The sequence below is a fragment of the Pholis gunnellus genome (assembly GCF_910591455.1).
Source record: "Pholis gunnellus genome assembly, chromosome: 19".
Lineage (NCBI taxonomy): Eukaryota > Metazoa > Chordata > Actinopteri > Perciformes > Pholidae > Pholis > Pholis gunnellus.
Window position 1 is genome coordinate 12,894,892 of NC_136546.1, and position 17,578 is coordinate 12,912,469.

Genomic DNA, 17,578 nt, shown 5'->3' on the forward strand with positions numbered 1-17,578 from the left:
TTATGTATTATTAAACTGAGGGAAAGGAAACCACTTTAAAAACTAATATAGAAATGTTTTTTTTAATGAACACTTTGAGCCCCAGCCTTCACACAGTCAAAATAAACAAAAAGTATTGTTGAGATTAAGTCTAGTAACAATGTATTACTTGAAGTTCAAAGCAGCACATTACCTTTAATTTCATATTTTTTTATTGTCAGGTTCAATACGTGTGATTCCTCGGATTGCAGCTGATACTTTTCTCCTCTCTACCTTTTTCCCCCCAGTAATGCTCCAGGTGCTCTACAAGCTCAAAACAGCCAAGGTGTTTGACAGAAACCGGTCCAAGGAGGACAAGGGCAGCACCGAGGTGTCGGATGAAGACCCCTTTGCCATTCAGATCATGGCCTGGTGCCCTGAAAGCCGAATGCTGTGTGTGGCCGGGGTGTCAGCCAACGTTATCATCTACCGCTTCAGCAAACTGGAAGTAACTACTGAGGTGGTGCAGGTGGGTGTCGCTTTATCAGCTCTAAAATTGTACTGAATCTAATTCAATTACAGAAAATACACCTATTTTCCCTCATCTTCTCTTTTATTGTAAGACTCTTACAACCATGGACTCAAATAAGGGACATAATGTAACTCTCTCACAAATACATTTTGCTTGTATTTGTTATTTTTTTTTGCAATCAGCACTCTCTCTCTCTGTCCTGTTGTAAGATGCTGAGCCACATCCACAAACACACACACACACACACACATGCGCTCTAATATCTGCCTCGTCAAAGGCAGTATGGTTGCCATGCCAACAGACGGAGCAATGAACAAGCAAGGCTAGACTGTCATTATAATCTGCCTTGATGGCGACGTAAGTGCTTGTGGGAGTCAGTGTTTAATGATATACTGTAAAGAGAAATGCTGTTTAGTCTGTGTGAGCACGCTCACAGCTCCTATATTACAAGTGAGAGGGTGCGTGCATACTGTTTATGCTTAGTTTCTGCTTTCAGCAGAGTGTTGAATTGGTAACCGGCAAGACACTTTATTTATTTATTTATTTATGATTTTGGCAACATTTTTCTTGTGAAGCGGCCACTGCTGTGGTGTTGTTGCTCGAGACTTGCTCTAGACGGAGGTCGCTTGTCAATCAAAGTGTGTGGGAGGTGCTGTGATGTGTTCTTCCTCGCAGGTCTGTCAATGTATTAAAATTTTTTTTTTTTAGCCGGTGCCCTTAATGTGTTCAGCGCAGTTTTATCGCAACTATCCAATTCTATTGTGCTTCCAAAGCAAAACGGCAAAAGACTTTCAGCCACTTTCCTGTGAATTTGTACTGTGAATACCAGTGACCGCTGATGCATGTGTCAGAGACATCTCAGGCCTACGCTCGAAGCATGCGACCGGGATGCGGATCAGGACTAGATATTTACGAGCAGTCAGCCGTAATTAGGAGAACAGCCTCCCTTCCCACAAGGTCGAACACCTCCGTAACCTCGCAGAAATGAAGGTAGAGGAGGAGGAGGAGGAGGAGGAGGAGGAGGAGGAGGACGGCGGGAGTGAGAATCCGAAGAAGGGCACTGATCACTCTTCACTCCCACATGTCAGTGGGGCTAATGAGACTGACAGAATGCAAAAGAGAGAGCGTACACACATTTTGTGTGTGTGTGTGCGTGTGTGTGTGTGTGACTCTACGAAGGCGGAGGTTGCAGAGAAGTAGCCTGAAGGAGGACTTAGAAGGAATGGAATATTTCAGCATTGGAGGACCTCTCTGACTCTCAATCTGCCTACACACAAGCTCATACACGCGTGTCAAACACATCTCTAATATCAAAGTGACTCTGTGTGAATGTACATACAGTATGTGGTTGTCACTCACGGTCAAATGACTTTTCCCATCCTCAGGGGGAATTCATGAAGAATAGTTGTTTACAAGAGTTTTGGACCTTTTTATGATGATTTTTGATGATCTCCTCTGTGTGTCCTATACAGTTACTAGAGGTGCGAATGCAGTACGAGCTGAACGACATAGAGTCTCCAGACTGTGGGGGGGGGGAACAGACGTCGGCGCTTCCCACCCCCGGTGCCTCCCCTCAGACAAGCGGCCCACCTTCACACCCCTCCACCAGCAGCAACAACTCTGACGGAGGCAACATGCCCTGCCTCAAGTACGAAGCGCACACACGTACACACACATACCAATTACATAAACTCCCATAAGCACCAGGAGCACTTGCACACATTCTCATACACAATCATACACACAAGAGTCTTGTTTTTTGCCTCAAGCACTCTTGCACAGACTTAGTCAGCGCCTGAAGCATTCTCAGCCACAGCCTCCCCTTCATCCCATTGCAGCCACTCATGCCAGAGCCTCGGCACACAACGGCTTCAGAACTGCAGCTGCACCGCTTGTCATTCTCTTTATGAAACCCTCTTTTTTTAATGTCTCTTTTCTTTTTATTTTCTGGCTCCTTTCTGTTCCCCCCCCCCCCCCCCCAATTGTCCTCTCTCCAGAGTGCGCAGCACCCCTCTGAAGCAGTCTGCTGGTTACCAGGTAGATTTGGTGGTCCAGTTAGTGTGGGTGAGCGGAGAGCCTCCGCAGCAGATCACAAGTCTGGCGCTCAATTCCTCCTACGGCCTGTAAGTATACACACAGGAACATTGCAGTCAAGACTAGAACCAGGTCCTCTCGGTGCCCACTATTTATCCTTGTGGCTGTATCATCGGAAGTGGAAAAACTAAAATGAAAATCTATAAAGACCACTTTTTGCTGTTCGAGCAGCGACTGCTCGCGGCTAACGTAACAACCAGGCCTGTCAACCCGACTTATGACTTCCCCCCCTCCCCCCCCACCCCCCCCACACTCCTACTTCTTCCACTTCCCCCACTGACTCTGTCACCCCCTCTCCAGTGTGGTGTTTGGCAACAGTAATGGTCTGGCGGTGGTGGACTACGTCCAGAAGACGGTGGTGCTCAACTTGGGGACGGTCGAGCTTTACGGCTCCAATGACCCCTACCAGAGACAGCCCCGCTCACCAAGAAAGACACGACAGCCCTCTGGAGGTAATGAGGAAAAGGGATAAGAAGGAGAAGAGTAAGGAAAAAAAAGTCTAAACTTTTCTGACCACACACAGCAGTAGATGGGGGGGGGGTTTCTTTTCTTGCCATTACAGTGCAGCCACAAGAAATAACGTTGCACTTATTGTATTAGTGCCTGTTGTTTAATGCCCAGAAACTAAAGCCATTTATTTTAGGTGGCGCTGCTCATCTGTTCTTTCAGCCCCACTAGCTCAGAGTGTTTAGCTTCTAATTCGAATTTTTTTTTTCCCCTATTGTTTTTGAAATTCCTTTAAAATTGTGTCTCAGCCTCTGACTACGCTGAGTTGAACCATGATCTGCAGATCCTGCTCCTGTCTTAAGGGGTAAATGAAACAATAGGCAGACTAACACATCGCCAGTTTAGAGATATTTGGCAAAATAGCGTATGATATAAACTAAGAAGCGAAATCGTCATTTCTAGGTTCAAGGTTTATTTCCAGTAAAGGTCTGGGTTAGAATGATATGGTAGTGGCAATTTTATTTTGCACATTTAAATTCCCTGCCCTATCACATGGCCGTACATGAAACCAACTGTACAAGAGACAAGTGTGGCCACACACACACACACACACACACACACACACACTGATGATCTGTGAGGCCAGATTGGGTTATAGTCAGTGAGCAAATCAGAAATGAACTGAGGAGGCAAGTGCTTTATAGATTATTAGCAGGATTTTAAAGGTGACTCTTTATAGTTCCGGGAGCCAGTGAATTAAGTGATTTCAGTAATATGTCGAAGTTCTTGTGTACGTGTAGCGACTCTTGAATGAGCTGGAGTCCTACGGAGCGCCACAGTAGTCCAACCTGCTTGAGATACAAGAACCACTTTCTGAGAGTCAGTTGAAATATAAATGCTCACAGTTTTGATATATTTTTTCGAAGTGATAAAACGTTGTTCTCCTGATATGGGTAATGTGATTTTTCAAAATTGATATCAGTATCCAGAATATTGCCACGGCTTCTGACTTGCTCACTCCATTTCAAAGAGAGCAACGCCAAGTGTGATAGTGTTATCAGTCTTTCAGTGAACATTACGATGAGTTTTGAAGTAACCCCAAAGGTCCAAACGTCTTTGAACTGATGTGAGAACGAATGAAGTCATCGAACAACACATTGAAAACGATGCCATTTATGCTCAGTTCACAAGGCTGGTACATAACAAAGACTAATAATAAAGACTCTTTCTCTGTCCATCTCCTCTCTCTCTCTCTTCTCATTCTCTCACACACACACACACACACACACACACACACACACACACATACACAATCACACAATCACACACACACATTCTCACAGCCCATCCCTTTTCCACACTGCAGCCTCATGGTACCACTGATGGCGATTAAGATGCTTTCCGTATGGACACACTGCCACCCTGTGTTAGATGACGGCAGTGCAGCTGCGTAGAGGATGCCGCAGTGTCATGACGACGCACTGCCCATACTTAAAGCAAAAGTTTGATGGATGAATTAGAACGCTGTGGACATTGAGGGATTCATTTGTGATGCCGTCGATTGTTTACGCACACATGTGCACGCAGGCACAAACGAACCAATGCGCGCATTCCGCTCAAACGCCCGCGTATGCACGAGCACGCGCACATGTAAATACACACAGAGCATCTGGTGTCACTGACTGGTGAGCAGTGGGCTGGCACCTGTCAGAGCTTGGCAAGTGTGAGCGGTAATTAGGCGTCCAGCTGTGTTTCCATGCCAACAGGGAGTGCTGTCTGCTTGGCTTTCTGCCTCACAGGACAATGTCACACACACACATACACAAACATGCACGCGACAAATGAAGGACTTACAACTGGATGAAGAAACATTAAAGATGCACAAAATCTTCATTGTTGTTTGAGTTATGAGCTGAACCGGCACAGGGCTAGTCTGTAGGTCAGATCAGCTGTCGAGTGAAGAGAACATTAGATATGGGAATCATCCATAAAGTAAAAAGGGAAGTGTTACACTCTCACAGAATGAACACCCCAGTGGTGTCTTTTCGGCCCGCTTTATTCTGCATGAGTTTTAATTGTATGATCTCTGCTGCAGGTCTGTGCGACATTAACGAGGGCTCAGCCACATCAGAGGACCGCTGCAAGTCCCCTACTTCAGGTAACATGTCCTTCAGTGTCTTATTAAAGAAAAAGTGGGAGAAATATCGCAGAGGCTTTGTGTTATCTAGACGTAAAAGCCAAGCCCTGAACCAGGAAAGATATCTACGTATTATGCCATGTATTTGAATGCATGGCATTGGTTATGGTGTACGATTAAAGTTTCTAAAGAGCCTCTACTTTTCATACTATTTTATTGAAATTGTTGCTCATCAAACTGGAACTTAACAGAGGTTTTCTTTTTTTGTTGAACCATAAAAATTGTCTGGCTGTCGATTTCATTCCACCGCAGTTTTTTAGAAATGCTCATTTTGAGTTTATTAGCATACGTTTAAGGGAGTATTTTTCGCATTTGTGAATGCTTTATTTTACCGCTTTGCAGAGATCAATAGACAGGAATAAATTTGTTTTAATCTCACATTGTATCCTGAAAAACTGGGTTATAGGCTGTGAACGTATTCAATCTCCATGATGCTAATTCAGTGTGACAGCTAAGAATTATACACTGAATGAAACATTCTGGTAGAGAAACCCAGTCATTTACATTAATTAGAGAATAAGTTAAAAAAGTAAAAGATCAACCTGAAGGGCCTCGGGAATTTTCACATATTTAGCAACTCCATAATTGGGGAAAATATACCACACTTAAATGTATTATATCAGTCGCAAGATGATGTGATATTTTGGGTCTTCTTTCAGTTTAACATTTAACATGTGTCTGGGTGCCGATCTGTTCAGAACGTTGTCATATTCAGCAGTTTTCATATCGGAGAATAGGACCAAATGCAAACCAACTAAATCAATTTTCACTTAGTATATCGTGCACCACAGCCACAGAGGACCTTGCTCTGTGTCGCAACAGTAAGATGCTCTGCTGCTCTTTTACTTGTCTCCTTCTTAATCTGCATCATTAGTATTTCAGCTGAAGGTGCTTGACGAGAGAACAGCCCATATCCATCTCATTAGGGGTGACTTGGCACTGAAAATAAGGAGCTTTATTAAAAAGGTCAAACAGAAAACAAATCTCAAAGTCTGGAGTCCTGCGGCAGGTATGATGCCTGTCCCAACCCCCCATGCCTGGTGCCCCCAGACTGTGGTCTGATACATCTGTCTGCTCTGCATTATTCATAGGACAGAGAGCGTGACGAGGTGTCTTTCTGCAAAGAAAATCTGCCTTCACAGTTATCTAGTCTAGGGTTAAGCTTTTTTCTTGTTTGTTTTTGCCAGTGGAAGAAACTTATTTTAGATCTTTTTTCATGCAGATTACCCTGTTTTACCTTGAAAGAAGTTGCAGAATGATGAATTAAGACTCCATTAGTGTCAGGAGAGTGTCATTTAATACAAGAAAATCCTTGGATTAGTTATTAATTTACATTAAAAACAACTTCAAGTCACAGCTTACATTTGTCAATGCTAAACCACTTACAGTAATAGGACGGACGCTCTTGATTATGCATTTCATATTGGAAGGATTTACACGCAGCACAATAAAAAGAAATCAGTAGCAAGTTATGACTCTCTAAGAAATAAAGGTGTTAACTAGAACCATAAAGGGTTCTTCAACTTTACCTTTTTTGGTTCCACCTGCAACCCTTTCAGAGGGCTCTGCCTAAAACCCGAAGCGCTAAAGATCTGTAAGGTTCCACCCGTATTTGAGTCAAACCAGTGTCCTGAACATCAGAGTAAACAGCGACAGCTTGTGTGTCGTAATAAGCCAAAGGGTGTTTCTAACTGCACATTTACTCTACTTTACTCCCCCCCCCCCCCCCACCCCTTACACCCCCAAAAGTGTTGATGTCAAACAGCAATCTACAGCAATTCTACAATGGAGGTGGTAGAGGAGGTAAGGTCGGCCAAAGATTTTCATTAGAGGCTGTTTAGGCAGGACAGCGTCCAGATGTGTCGTCCCCCCCCCCCCCCCCCCGTGTCTCTGTCCTCCGTGTCATGGTCTCCACAGTGGGAAGAAATAGATTAGAGAAGAGAGAACCAAAGTTCAGCTTCACTTCTGGGTTAGCTTCTGTTCCACTGTCGTTCGGTTCTCACTGTATTGAATTATAAACAACAGAACTTTTGAATGGCATGGTGCTCATATTTTACTTCTGCACTCAAGTACGTGGTTAAAAACTGTACGCCGAGAACTGAAAGCTCATAGAGCAGAGGCCAACTTGGAAGCATGCAGGAATTCAGCTGTCTGTATGAACACGCGATAGCGCGTCATCGCCTTTAGACTCACATTGCATGCTACATGTACGTAGCACGAGTGTCATAATGTCAATGTGCCTGCGTGTGATATCTGTCCTGACCTCCTACAACAGGTTCCCTGTCTACATTATGAGTTACATGATTGGCTCTGTCCATAGTACGGTATGACGACGCCACAGAGCAGAACTCATTTGTCCAACTGTGTCTTTGTGTACCTTGAGTGTGTGTGTTGATGAAACAGACAATGACATATCAGCTGCGCAAAAGTAACGTGTTTTGTCTGTGGGAGGCCGGGGTTTCGGGATCCTTCCTTCTTTCTGATTCAGGTGACAATGAGTAGGTATCTCAAATGGCCGACACTTCAGAGACTGGAGTTTTGCCCTTGCCCAGACCAGTCCGTCTCAAACCAACGTCATAGAGTCTTCAAACTAGCCTGACCTCATTTAATTGGTGTGAACCCCCTTAAAGCCCTGCTAAAAGTTTCACAAGACATGTTTTTTTATAAATATTCTAAGCCTCAGAATATACAGCACATTTTCCCTATCCTTCCTATTTGCTTTGTTGCCCCTGGTAAGGGCAGAGACCTTAACCCTTTTTTAATTATTTTTGGTTGATGGAATTTGGTGACCTCATGTAATTCCCATAGCTCCTCTCAACTTCTATGTAGCCAGAATAAGTGAAAACACCTGCGGGGATATGCAGGGCCCTTAAATTAAAGTTAGAGTAAGCCATGTGTTCACTTTAGATTTGTGTCCATAAATTATGGACAAGAGCGAACTGGATTATAGTTGAAGTGTCAGTCATTCAAATTATGCCTCTGGCACTTATTCTAAATGGAGGCAAAAAAATGTAATCAAGTTAAAGCCAACTCAATTTGAGCTTAAGGATATTAAGGATGTCACAGACTTTTCAGGGTTTTTATTTTATATTTCTTCATTTGTCAAGGTGGGTTTCTGTTAGTTTTCGAACACAAGAAGAACTTTGCCAGCCAGACATTTCTTTACAACTACCATCAGTGAACATCGCATCGAAGTCAACGCAAGATGAATGTCCCCTTTCATCATATAGTTTCTCCTACTTCTTCTCCTACAGACAGAGAAATAACATCTACGGCCTTCATTCATTGTTGTTTCTATTTCTAAGTTCGCTCTTTTAAAAGATGGAACGATTTGAGCACCAGAGCTAATAAACCCAATACGTTTTGCAATACATGCACACATACAGTAATCAACTCTATGTTGCACTAGTTGAGATAGTTTTGGGTAAATTTGCCTCATACGGTTATTAATGAAAGAAGCAAAAATAAGTAAAGTAAAATATATATAGGTGATAAAAGTTTAGCTAGCCTACAGTAACTATCAGTAGGCTACTTCAGTAACCATCTTTTTCCACTGTCTTCTTCCATCTCAGTATTTTCTGTTTTCTGTTGCCTCCCTGTTCTTGGTGCATGCTGCCGTGGCATGACGGTCCTGAATGGCTGTTCAGTTATGATGTATCTCACCGTATCGGTCCTCTCTTGCAGGGCATTGTGCAACCAGCGGTCACCTCCTTCGTTTTGTCTTTCACAGCATGCCTCTGTGATACACAGGGTTGTCTCTTGCGTCCTTACGCAGTATCTTCTACTGTGTAAAGCATTTTGGCTCCTCTAGTCAATGACACAATCCCCGGGGCACTGTGTTCCACAGCCTTTTTGTCATTTTTGTGTATTTTAGCTTTCGTGCACAATCCTAGCCCAGTGCTAGTTATCTAGCTTTGCATGGCATCGTGTGTTAGCGTAGACGTGTCTTTGTAAAGAGGGATGTTCTCTTTTTTCCAGCAAAGATGTCACGGAAATTAAGCTTGCCTACTGAGCTAAAGCCAGACTTGGGTAAGCCTTGACTTGTCACCAAAGAATTTTTTTTATGAAATGCAGTATATCGTTCTCACTTCAACTGGACTCACACATCCCATTAGTCCAGTTTTATCTGGTTATTAGCCTCAAAATTGGCAAGCTGAGCGGGTATTTTATTTAAGTTTGCATGAGACAAAAGTAGCACTGATCTGACCAGAATTGAAATTTATTAAGCAAAATTGAAGCGTTTGAATTCAATTCAGTGTGAAACTCCCACTTTTTGACCTTGGTGGGGGTTCTATTAGAGGTCAGTGGTGCTAAGCTAAACTATGCACACTCCATCTCACCGTAATGCTTTCTGCTACTTTCGCAGCTTCCTCTTTCTCTTCTCTGTTCTTCATGTCTTTCCTTTCTCTGTGTGATTGGTGCCTTACAAATTGCTCAAATAGCAATACTGTCACTTTAAAAAAAGATGTGTACAACATTCTTCTAAAGGACCAATAACATTGGATGGGACATTGTCAAATTAAAATGTGCAAGTGCCAAGACATTTACCTGTATGTTTGTTTCAGAGTTCCAATGTTATACATATGTAACCAAAGTGCCTAATAGCCACTTTCATACTAATAAAACCATTGATAGGGGATGGAATATTTTGAAAATGTTGGTTGGCCTGCAGAAATGTGCAAACTCATAATTGCACTGAATTTGTGTCTATTGTATGATATATTATATAAAGTGTGTATAATCTAAAGTCACCATCAGTAAGGTTTCAGGTGATGCTGCTCTGTTAACCCATCGGTCAGAGAGATCAAATTAGACCAGGCTTTTTTATATTTACCCACTGTTAAGAATGCAAGCCGTTATTCTTGGATTTCTATCCCGATGTTATGTATCTACAACCTCAGTATCTTACAGAGTTCAGTCATAAACGAATAGTAATATGTCTTGCGTTTGCTGTCAAATGTCAAATGCCGTTAAGGTCCAATGTGTTTCATTTACTATGAAAAAAATGTTTTTTGTGACTTCATTTTTTTTATGCACAGAATCCACATCTGTACATCCACATGTCTTGTGATTGTACTGCTTTGCGGGTGCTTTACCTCTCTCTGTTTTCTCCTTACTGTCCTCCTGTCTGTATGCCCGCCGCGGGGTGCCAACCCTTTAGACCACCGGGACAATTCTTTCAGCCGCTCACGCTCCTCCAGCGTCACCAGTATCGACAAGGAAGCGCGAGAGGCCATCAGCTCCTTCCACTTTAGCGAGGCCTTTGCCCGGAAGGGGGACAGCGCTTTGACCCCCTGCCTGTATGTGGGCACCACTCTGGGCACGGTGCTCGCTCTAGCTCTCACATTGCCACCTGCTGGGGAGCAACGGCAACTGCAGCCAGTTATCATTTCACCAACAGGTGGGTAACGGGATACCAGAAGGGAGTAATGCATAGCCGTTATGCTGCTGTAGTTAGTAGATGAAAACCAGATTGATTTGTGCAAGCTGTCTAATGATGTTCACAACATTGTCTATTATACAATCAGAGTTGAAAGGTTTTAAAACAACTAGGAAGAGGTAAAGCCACTGAATTTCAATTCAAATTTCAGTAACAAGCCTTTTTCCTTTCCATTCATCAGGCATGCTGGTGCGGCTGAAGGGCAGCATCATGCGGATGGCTTTCCTGGATTCTACAGGTTCCATGCTGCCCCCTGCCTTTGAGCCTTGGTTTGAGCCCAACGTGACAGCAGATGGTGAAGAAAGAGAGAAGGTCCGTAAGCGCCGGCCCGTCTCAGTGTCCCCTTCCACCTCCCAGGACCTCAACGAGAGCCAGTACGCTGTGGTGTGTTCGGAGAAACAGGCCAAAGTCATTTCCCTCCCCTCCCAGACCTGCATCTATAAACACAGTATCACAGAGTCCTCCTTCATCCTACGGGCAGATGTGGTGCAGATGAGCCAAGGCGTGTGTCTGGCGTGTTTCTGCGCCAATGGCCACATCATGACCCTCAGGTGAGAAACATGTCAGTCCGCATCAGTCAAAAATAGCTGGTTATTATTAAAATGTATCAGTCAAAGTCAGTTTGAATGAATCATGTTCATATGATTAGATTTCAGGTATTTTTGATTTAGCCTTCTGTTGTGCTCTGTATGTTTTATTACTTTTGCAGAGAACAGAAATTCACACTAGACAAAAGATGCTGGAGGGTCAGAATTTTTGCCAGTTTTGGTCAGTATTGCCATGATGACCCCACACAATCTGTCTTTTGTGTATGAAACACTTTAAAAAGGACACAAGTGAAATATATAAAGAAGCACAGTGTCAATGTGTAAGCTAACCAATGAGAGAGCCATGCTAGTTTAGTCCTGACCAATAGAAGGGCGAGAGGCGGGCACAGGTGCCTGCTTATGAGCTCATCAGGGTCTTGCATGAGGATTGAGATGGTAGTTGGATATTGAGTCATGTGTTGGCATAAATAGGACTACTGGGGACATTATGAGACAGTGGATTAGGCTGCAGAGATAGTTTGAGAAGTTTATTTGGATGTTTTTTGTTTTGTTTTTGCTATAAAACATCTTTTAACTTGAAACGTGTATTGTTAGTCCATTTTAATGAGTGTGAATCCAAGCTGACCACAGCCTTCTCTTCCGGTTATGTTGTAATTTATTTTACAGCTGCCAGAAATCTACTGCATATAGCAGGGAATGTTTAGTCTCAAAACACAGATTTCAGTATCACTTCAATGTAGTTTTTGTTGTGAGGATGGAGGTATCCTTGAAAGACTGTTGCTCTTAGTTCTAGCTCTCTTTTTATTCATTCCTAATTCCCTATATTCTACAAGTGTGGTTTAACAATATTATGGGGGTTAAAGATTGTCTTGGCAGAAATAAATGCTGTCACCACTGAGGCACACATGCTCATCATATGATTTCTTTTTGCTCAAGTTGTCTTTCAAAGTCAGACACACACTTGTGTCCTCGTACACACACACCCACAGCCAACATTCAGTCACATCCTCAGACCTCTGTCCTATCCTCCATCCTCTTGTGACCCCCAACGCTAACCTAATCCTCCTCAATTTAACCCTTCAATTTAAATTTCAACTTTAAGGCTAGAAACTTCCCATACAGGCATGCACATACACATTTGGACGTACCAGGTTCATTTTCATGTTGTGTATGGAAGTGTACGGGTGGAGGGGTGTCTAAGTCTGTCGCTCATCCTCATTAATCTTCATGTCCCTAGAGGAGAGACACGGAGACAGAACAGCCATCCATATGGGTGTCTCACAAAGGAAGGATGCCCAGCTGTGTGTGTGTGTGTGTGTGTGTGTGTGTGTGTGTGTGTGTGTGTTTCGTGCAAAAACATTGCCATCAATGTTTCAGGAGATTGAAATGTGCTGTTGAAAAACTTGAAACCACAGTAATCTTGTGTTTAGGTGCTGACCAAGGCTGAAATATAAAAGGCATTTATTGTCAGCGTTATAACATTCTTATAATGGATCTAAAATCACATCAATCATCTCTGTGCCCCCCTGTCTAGTGTGCCGGGACTGAGACCGCTCATGGATGTAAACTACCTGCCTTTGACAGACATGCGGATAGCAAGGACGTTCTGCTTCACCAACCTGGGTCAGGCCATGTACCTCTGCTCCCCCACTGAGGCCCAGAGGCTCACTTACAGCCAGGACACCTGTGAAAACCTACAGGTCAGTTAGCATTCAGTATGCAGGACAGTGTGCATATGGGTTTAATGAGTCATGGTTCAGGAGTTCTTCAGATTACATCCCATGTCTTGGGAGCATAAACAAACTGCATATTGTAATGCATAGAAGGCAGTGCACGATCATTTAAATGATCTGGATAAATATGTTTGACAACTGTATATTGGTGTATATTTTACCTGATATATACTAGACTCTGTCTGTAGCTTGCTGCAGTGGGTAAGAAAACACTGTAAAAATGGACACAGACAGTCAAACTGTATGTAGCAGGATGATGTGTGTGTGTTGATGTTACAGGAGATGCTGGGTGAACTTTTTACACCTGTGGAGACACCAGAGGCACCCAACAGAGGGTTCTTCAAAGGCCTCTTTGGGGGAGGAGCACAGTCACTGGACAGAGAGGAGCTATGTATGCCAAACCTACACATGCCCAGATGTACAGTGGTTCAGTCCTTTTGTTGATTCAACCTCCCCCTCACACGTCTCTCGCTGTTTTATTTCCTTTCATTTCTTCACTCAGTCGGGGAGATATCCGCTGGAAAGCCATCCCGAAGTCTGGCCCAGCACATCCCAGGCCCAGGTGGCCTTGAGGGCATGAAGGGAGCGGCGTCTGGTGTCGTCGGAGATCTGGCGCGCGCCCGAATAGCACTGGACGAAAGAGGCCAGAAACTGGGCGAGCTGGATGAGAGGACAGCTGCCATGATGGCCAGCGCAGACTCCTTTTCCAAACACGCCCATGAGGTACACAGTCTTAAGATCTGTTAACAGTGAACCCAATGTGACGTCACAGAAAGGACACCATAGCTGTTCCAGCTCGTACATAGATATGTGTGTGCAGTGTCTCACAGCATGAAAAGTAAAGTCTTGGCTGAAATAAATAGTGTACTCAGGGTAGGAGATATTCATAAAAGTTTGTGTAAGCGTTGTTTCAGCTGTTTTAATTTCAGTTCTAATTTGACCACCAGAGCTGGTTACAATAGCTGTGAGCAGTCTTTTGCAAACAGAGTTATGGACTCTCAAATTGTTTTAGAAATCCTTCTCACTTACACTGTTCACCCACTAGAGGGCAGTATATGTCTGTTGACAGTTCACAGTACTGTGGCTCGGGAGTCCAGGGACTTTTGAGCCTTGGATTAATCATGAGGAACTTACAAGTTAGGAAGGTATTTCTCATATTTGAACCATGTTCTCGCTCCTACGTTTCCTCTGTTTCCAGATGATGCTGAAGTGCAAAGACAAAAAATGGTACCAGATCTGATCAGTGACGGGGGAGGAGCAGAGCTCTACGTGGACACAACTGTCACCTTCCATTGGCTCATTTTGACTCACCGTGACCCCCACCCATCCGTCTGTCCGTTCCTCCATCCCTCCAAGCCTTCTTCACTGGGACACTTGGGATTTTCTTCCCTAGCACAATGTTGAATACTGTTCTTACCTCAGTCTTAGGGTGGAACTGAGGGGTAGACAGGGGAGAAGGACAACCTCAGAGGGAGCAAATACATGGTGTCTTTTATTCTGTTCTTGTCTCTTTGTTTATCTCTGTTCAACTGTCCTTCCGAGGTAGCCAATTGGCCCACGCACCTTGAGATTCTTCATTCTCACATGCCAAAATGTCCTCTATTGTTGTCTCCACTCCGAGCCCATCGGGGCCAATATTCAAACCGAAGAACATAGCTGAAAAAAAAAGACAAATACCTAATGAAGAAAACGGACTACAAAAAATTCTTAAAATGTAAAAAAGAAGGAAAAAGAATCTAAATACATCATTATATATACATAAATCTAATAAATGTGCAACGCTGTATCCACTTCAGAGTGACAAGTACAAAAGAAAGGAATAACTCATCGAGGAGACAGGAGCAGGGTGTGAAGGCCGAAGAAAGTGGCGTTGGAGAGCCACAGGAAGTGCTGTGACAGTGACGCCTCCTCTATGCAGAGAGTCGGGGGGATAAAAGCAACCTATTTTGATGTACACTGGATATTTCGTCATCTCGCTCAACCTCTAGACTCTCCTCTGTATCTTACAGACTTTCATATCGTTACCAACAGTGTGTGTGTGTGTGTGTATGTTAATTTCTATTATCTTGCCATTCCTCTATTTGTTATTCGTTGGGTTTTTTGCTCCGTCTGTATTATTGGAAAATCTCTTATTTTTCTATCGTTGTGAAAGTGGATGATATTTGATTTTGTTGAAAAAATACGTTTTGTGGCTTATATATCTTTAACGACTCAAATAATTTCTCCTTCTGAAAAGGGCTGGATTCTAAAAAGGAGGGCAAGGATATAAAAGGCATATATCATTTAGTACTCACTGACATGGCAACATCAGCTTTCTTGACTCTGAAAAGGACGTATGAACCTTACACATGTATTGTTTACTTGAGAATTTACATCTATTGACCCTGATGCGAACTGCCTCCCTCACCCTCTAATGTCATACGCTTCCACCGTTTGGCTTAGTCTGTGAGTGTGACTGTAAAAGCGCTGATGAGATCCGTGTTAGATACACTGACAGCATAACGGCTTTGGTGGAGTTTCCAAATTCTGGATGACTATGGCCATTTCATATACACGAGTATCCGCTATTTCTGTGTATGCATATATGCAGGATAATGGAACTACAGATGTGTAATCCTTTAAAGGCATCAATTTAAAAACATATTTCAGGTTTTGCTGACAGTTGTCTGTATGAGAAAGTGCTCCGTGTTACTTCTTTGTTAATATTTATTTATTGAGGTGCAAGAGACAGTTGTGTTTGGTGTCAGAAACGTTCACCGTCATCATTATCTCGTTTCTATTTCCGTGCAAATGTGTCGTATCTCTCTGTCTACCAGGCTTTTAACCTTTATTTGTATATAAGTAAATAGTTTGACAATCTAAGACCAACTGGAAAGTAAATGTCGAGGTTGCCTCAGCAACAGAAGAGGAGAGAGGCCATATTTTTTCTGACGCCAAAGAGTTGCTTTAGCTTTTCCATTGCATTATCATCCGGCTTTATCATTCCACCACACTGTAATATGTGTAATACAGTGTTACTTCACCCATGGAGTGCAGACCTAGGATCAGGTCCGTTTTAGGAATGTTATCATTTTCAGGGTTCAAGAAATGGAGCAAGTTGCAACGGAACTCAGCCATTTATAGTACTATTGTTTCACAATATGTCATAAAGTGTAACATCTGGACTAATGTTTAATGTTTGAAGAGGCCTAACTGCTGGTTGATGAGGCTGTTTTCCATCAAACAAAAATCTGAACCGTTCCACGAAAGCGCAGACACAATATTTACGGTATTCATCTGTGTGTTTGCAAATGCGTGTTTGTGTAAATTAAGTGATATGATTTAAGATTTTGGTTCTTTTAATAATCAATGTCGATGTCCTGGTCTCACCAGCCATAGTCTGTGTCCAGTTGAGTGTCTGTTACACTAACTAAAGCCACCAATGACGATTTAAAAAAAAAAGAAAAAGAGATTACAATAGGATACTGAGCATAAGAGGATGACCTCTAAATTCTGGTTTAATTTAACTGCCGCATGTTTGGTCTTTGCACACATGCTTGGACTCTCATTCACTTCAGTCTTTGCCTTTCTCTCTTCCTCCAGTGAGTCGTCCACTGACTCTCTTGGTTCCACAGCGACAGATATGGCCTTCTCCGTGTTTAGTAAGCATTGTTGTGTGGCTGTTGATAGGTAGCTCTGTCTTTAACCCCCAAGGTGAAGAAGAGAGAGGGGGGGGGGGGGGGGGGAACAACTTCAGGAAAAAAAAAACTAGTCTTAGCTAGAGGTCATCCCCGAAAAACCTGTTCAATGTCTTTCCCTCCCACCCAACTGTTATTTGTTTGTTTCAGGTTTTTTCTCTTTTTGTCAATGTATATATATATTTTTTTTACATATTTGAGTGATTTGTTTCTTCTCCATACACTACAGTATGCAGTATTCTAACCCAATACAATCCAAACACTCAAGCAACAAGAGGGAGTCCTGTCTATCTGCCATATGCCATCTTCTGTCCTGGATTCAACAGTTATCAGTGGGTTGCAGTATTTTTCTCATTGTAGCCAATTTTCTTGTACAGTTTTATGCAACTTTCACATGGATGTTAATGACTTTATCTGCTGCCACACAAATTTAGAATTTCTGTAGATAGAGATTACTGTGCAATGGAAAATAAAAGTGGAAAATGTATTTTTTTTTGTCTTAAAGCATCTTTTAAAAAAAATAGATATTTTACTCGGGTCGGATGAAAGAAAATGTATATTTTCATGCATTGTGGATATAAGGCATAGCGAGTACATAGTGTAGGTACATGTGTCCACACTAAGACTAATACTATTCATGAAGATGAGGCAATGAATGTGGAAAAAAAGCATTGCCATGTTTGCATCTGTACACTAGATGGCAGCAAACACACGCAGTTGTCTCATTTCGACTGAACAGGGAAAAGATGATTCGTGGGTCAACAGAAAACGATGCAATCTTACTGACCTACGAGTTATCATCAGGTGATCTAATCATGTGAGATTTGAATGGAACACATTTATAGATCAATTAGAAATTGGTCATATAATTCAACTGTAAAGCCAGAAGCAGATCGGATCAATCTTTCAGTTTGAGCGATGGTGTGATCCGTTTTCTAATAGTCACTGTAAT

General features: G+C 42.8%; 1 protein-coding gene across 2 annotated transcripts in view; it reads left to right on the forward strand.

The window, feature by feature from the left end:
• The window catches only part of stxbp5a (syntaxin binding protein 5a (tomosyn)), a gene marked incomplete at its 5' end in the record, with an annotated part of 80,599 nt that extends 66,286 nt beyond the window's left edge, over positions 1-14,313 (forward strand). The window contains 13 exons of one of the 2 annotated variants that reach the window (XM_079179815.1): positions 267-487; positions 1,963-2,138; positions 2,488-2,613; positions 2,885-3,036; positions 5,127-5,189; positions 6,978-7,031; positions 9,207-9,257; positions 10,390-10,629; positions 10,850-11,219; positions 12,751-12,916; positions 13,229-13,340; positions 13,452-13,672; positions 14,148-14,313. In XM_079179815.1, the coding sequence (XP_079035941.1) occupies positions 267-487; positions 1,963-2,138; positions 2,488-2,613; positions 2,885-3,036; positions 5,127-5,189; positions 6,978-7,031; positions 9,207-9,257; positions 10,390-10,629; positions 10,850-11,219; positions 12,751-12,916; positions 13,229-13,340; positions 13,452-13,672; positions 14,148-14,189 (1,994 nt within the window). In that variant the 3' untranslated portion in view covers positions 14,190-14,313. The remainder of the gene's footprint in view (positions 1-266; positions 488-1,962; positions 2,139-2,487; positions 2,614-2,884; positions 3,037-5,126; positions 5,190-6,977; positions 7,032-9,206; positions 9,258-10,389; positions 10,630-10,849; positions 11,220-12,750; positions 12,917-13,228; positions 13,341-13,451; positions 13,673-14,147) is intronic. The other variant, XM_079179816.1, reaches the window with a different exon arrangement.
• Positions 14,314-17,578: the final 3,265 nt, after the last annotated feature.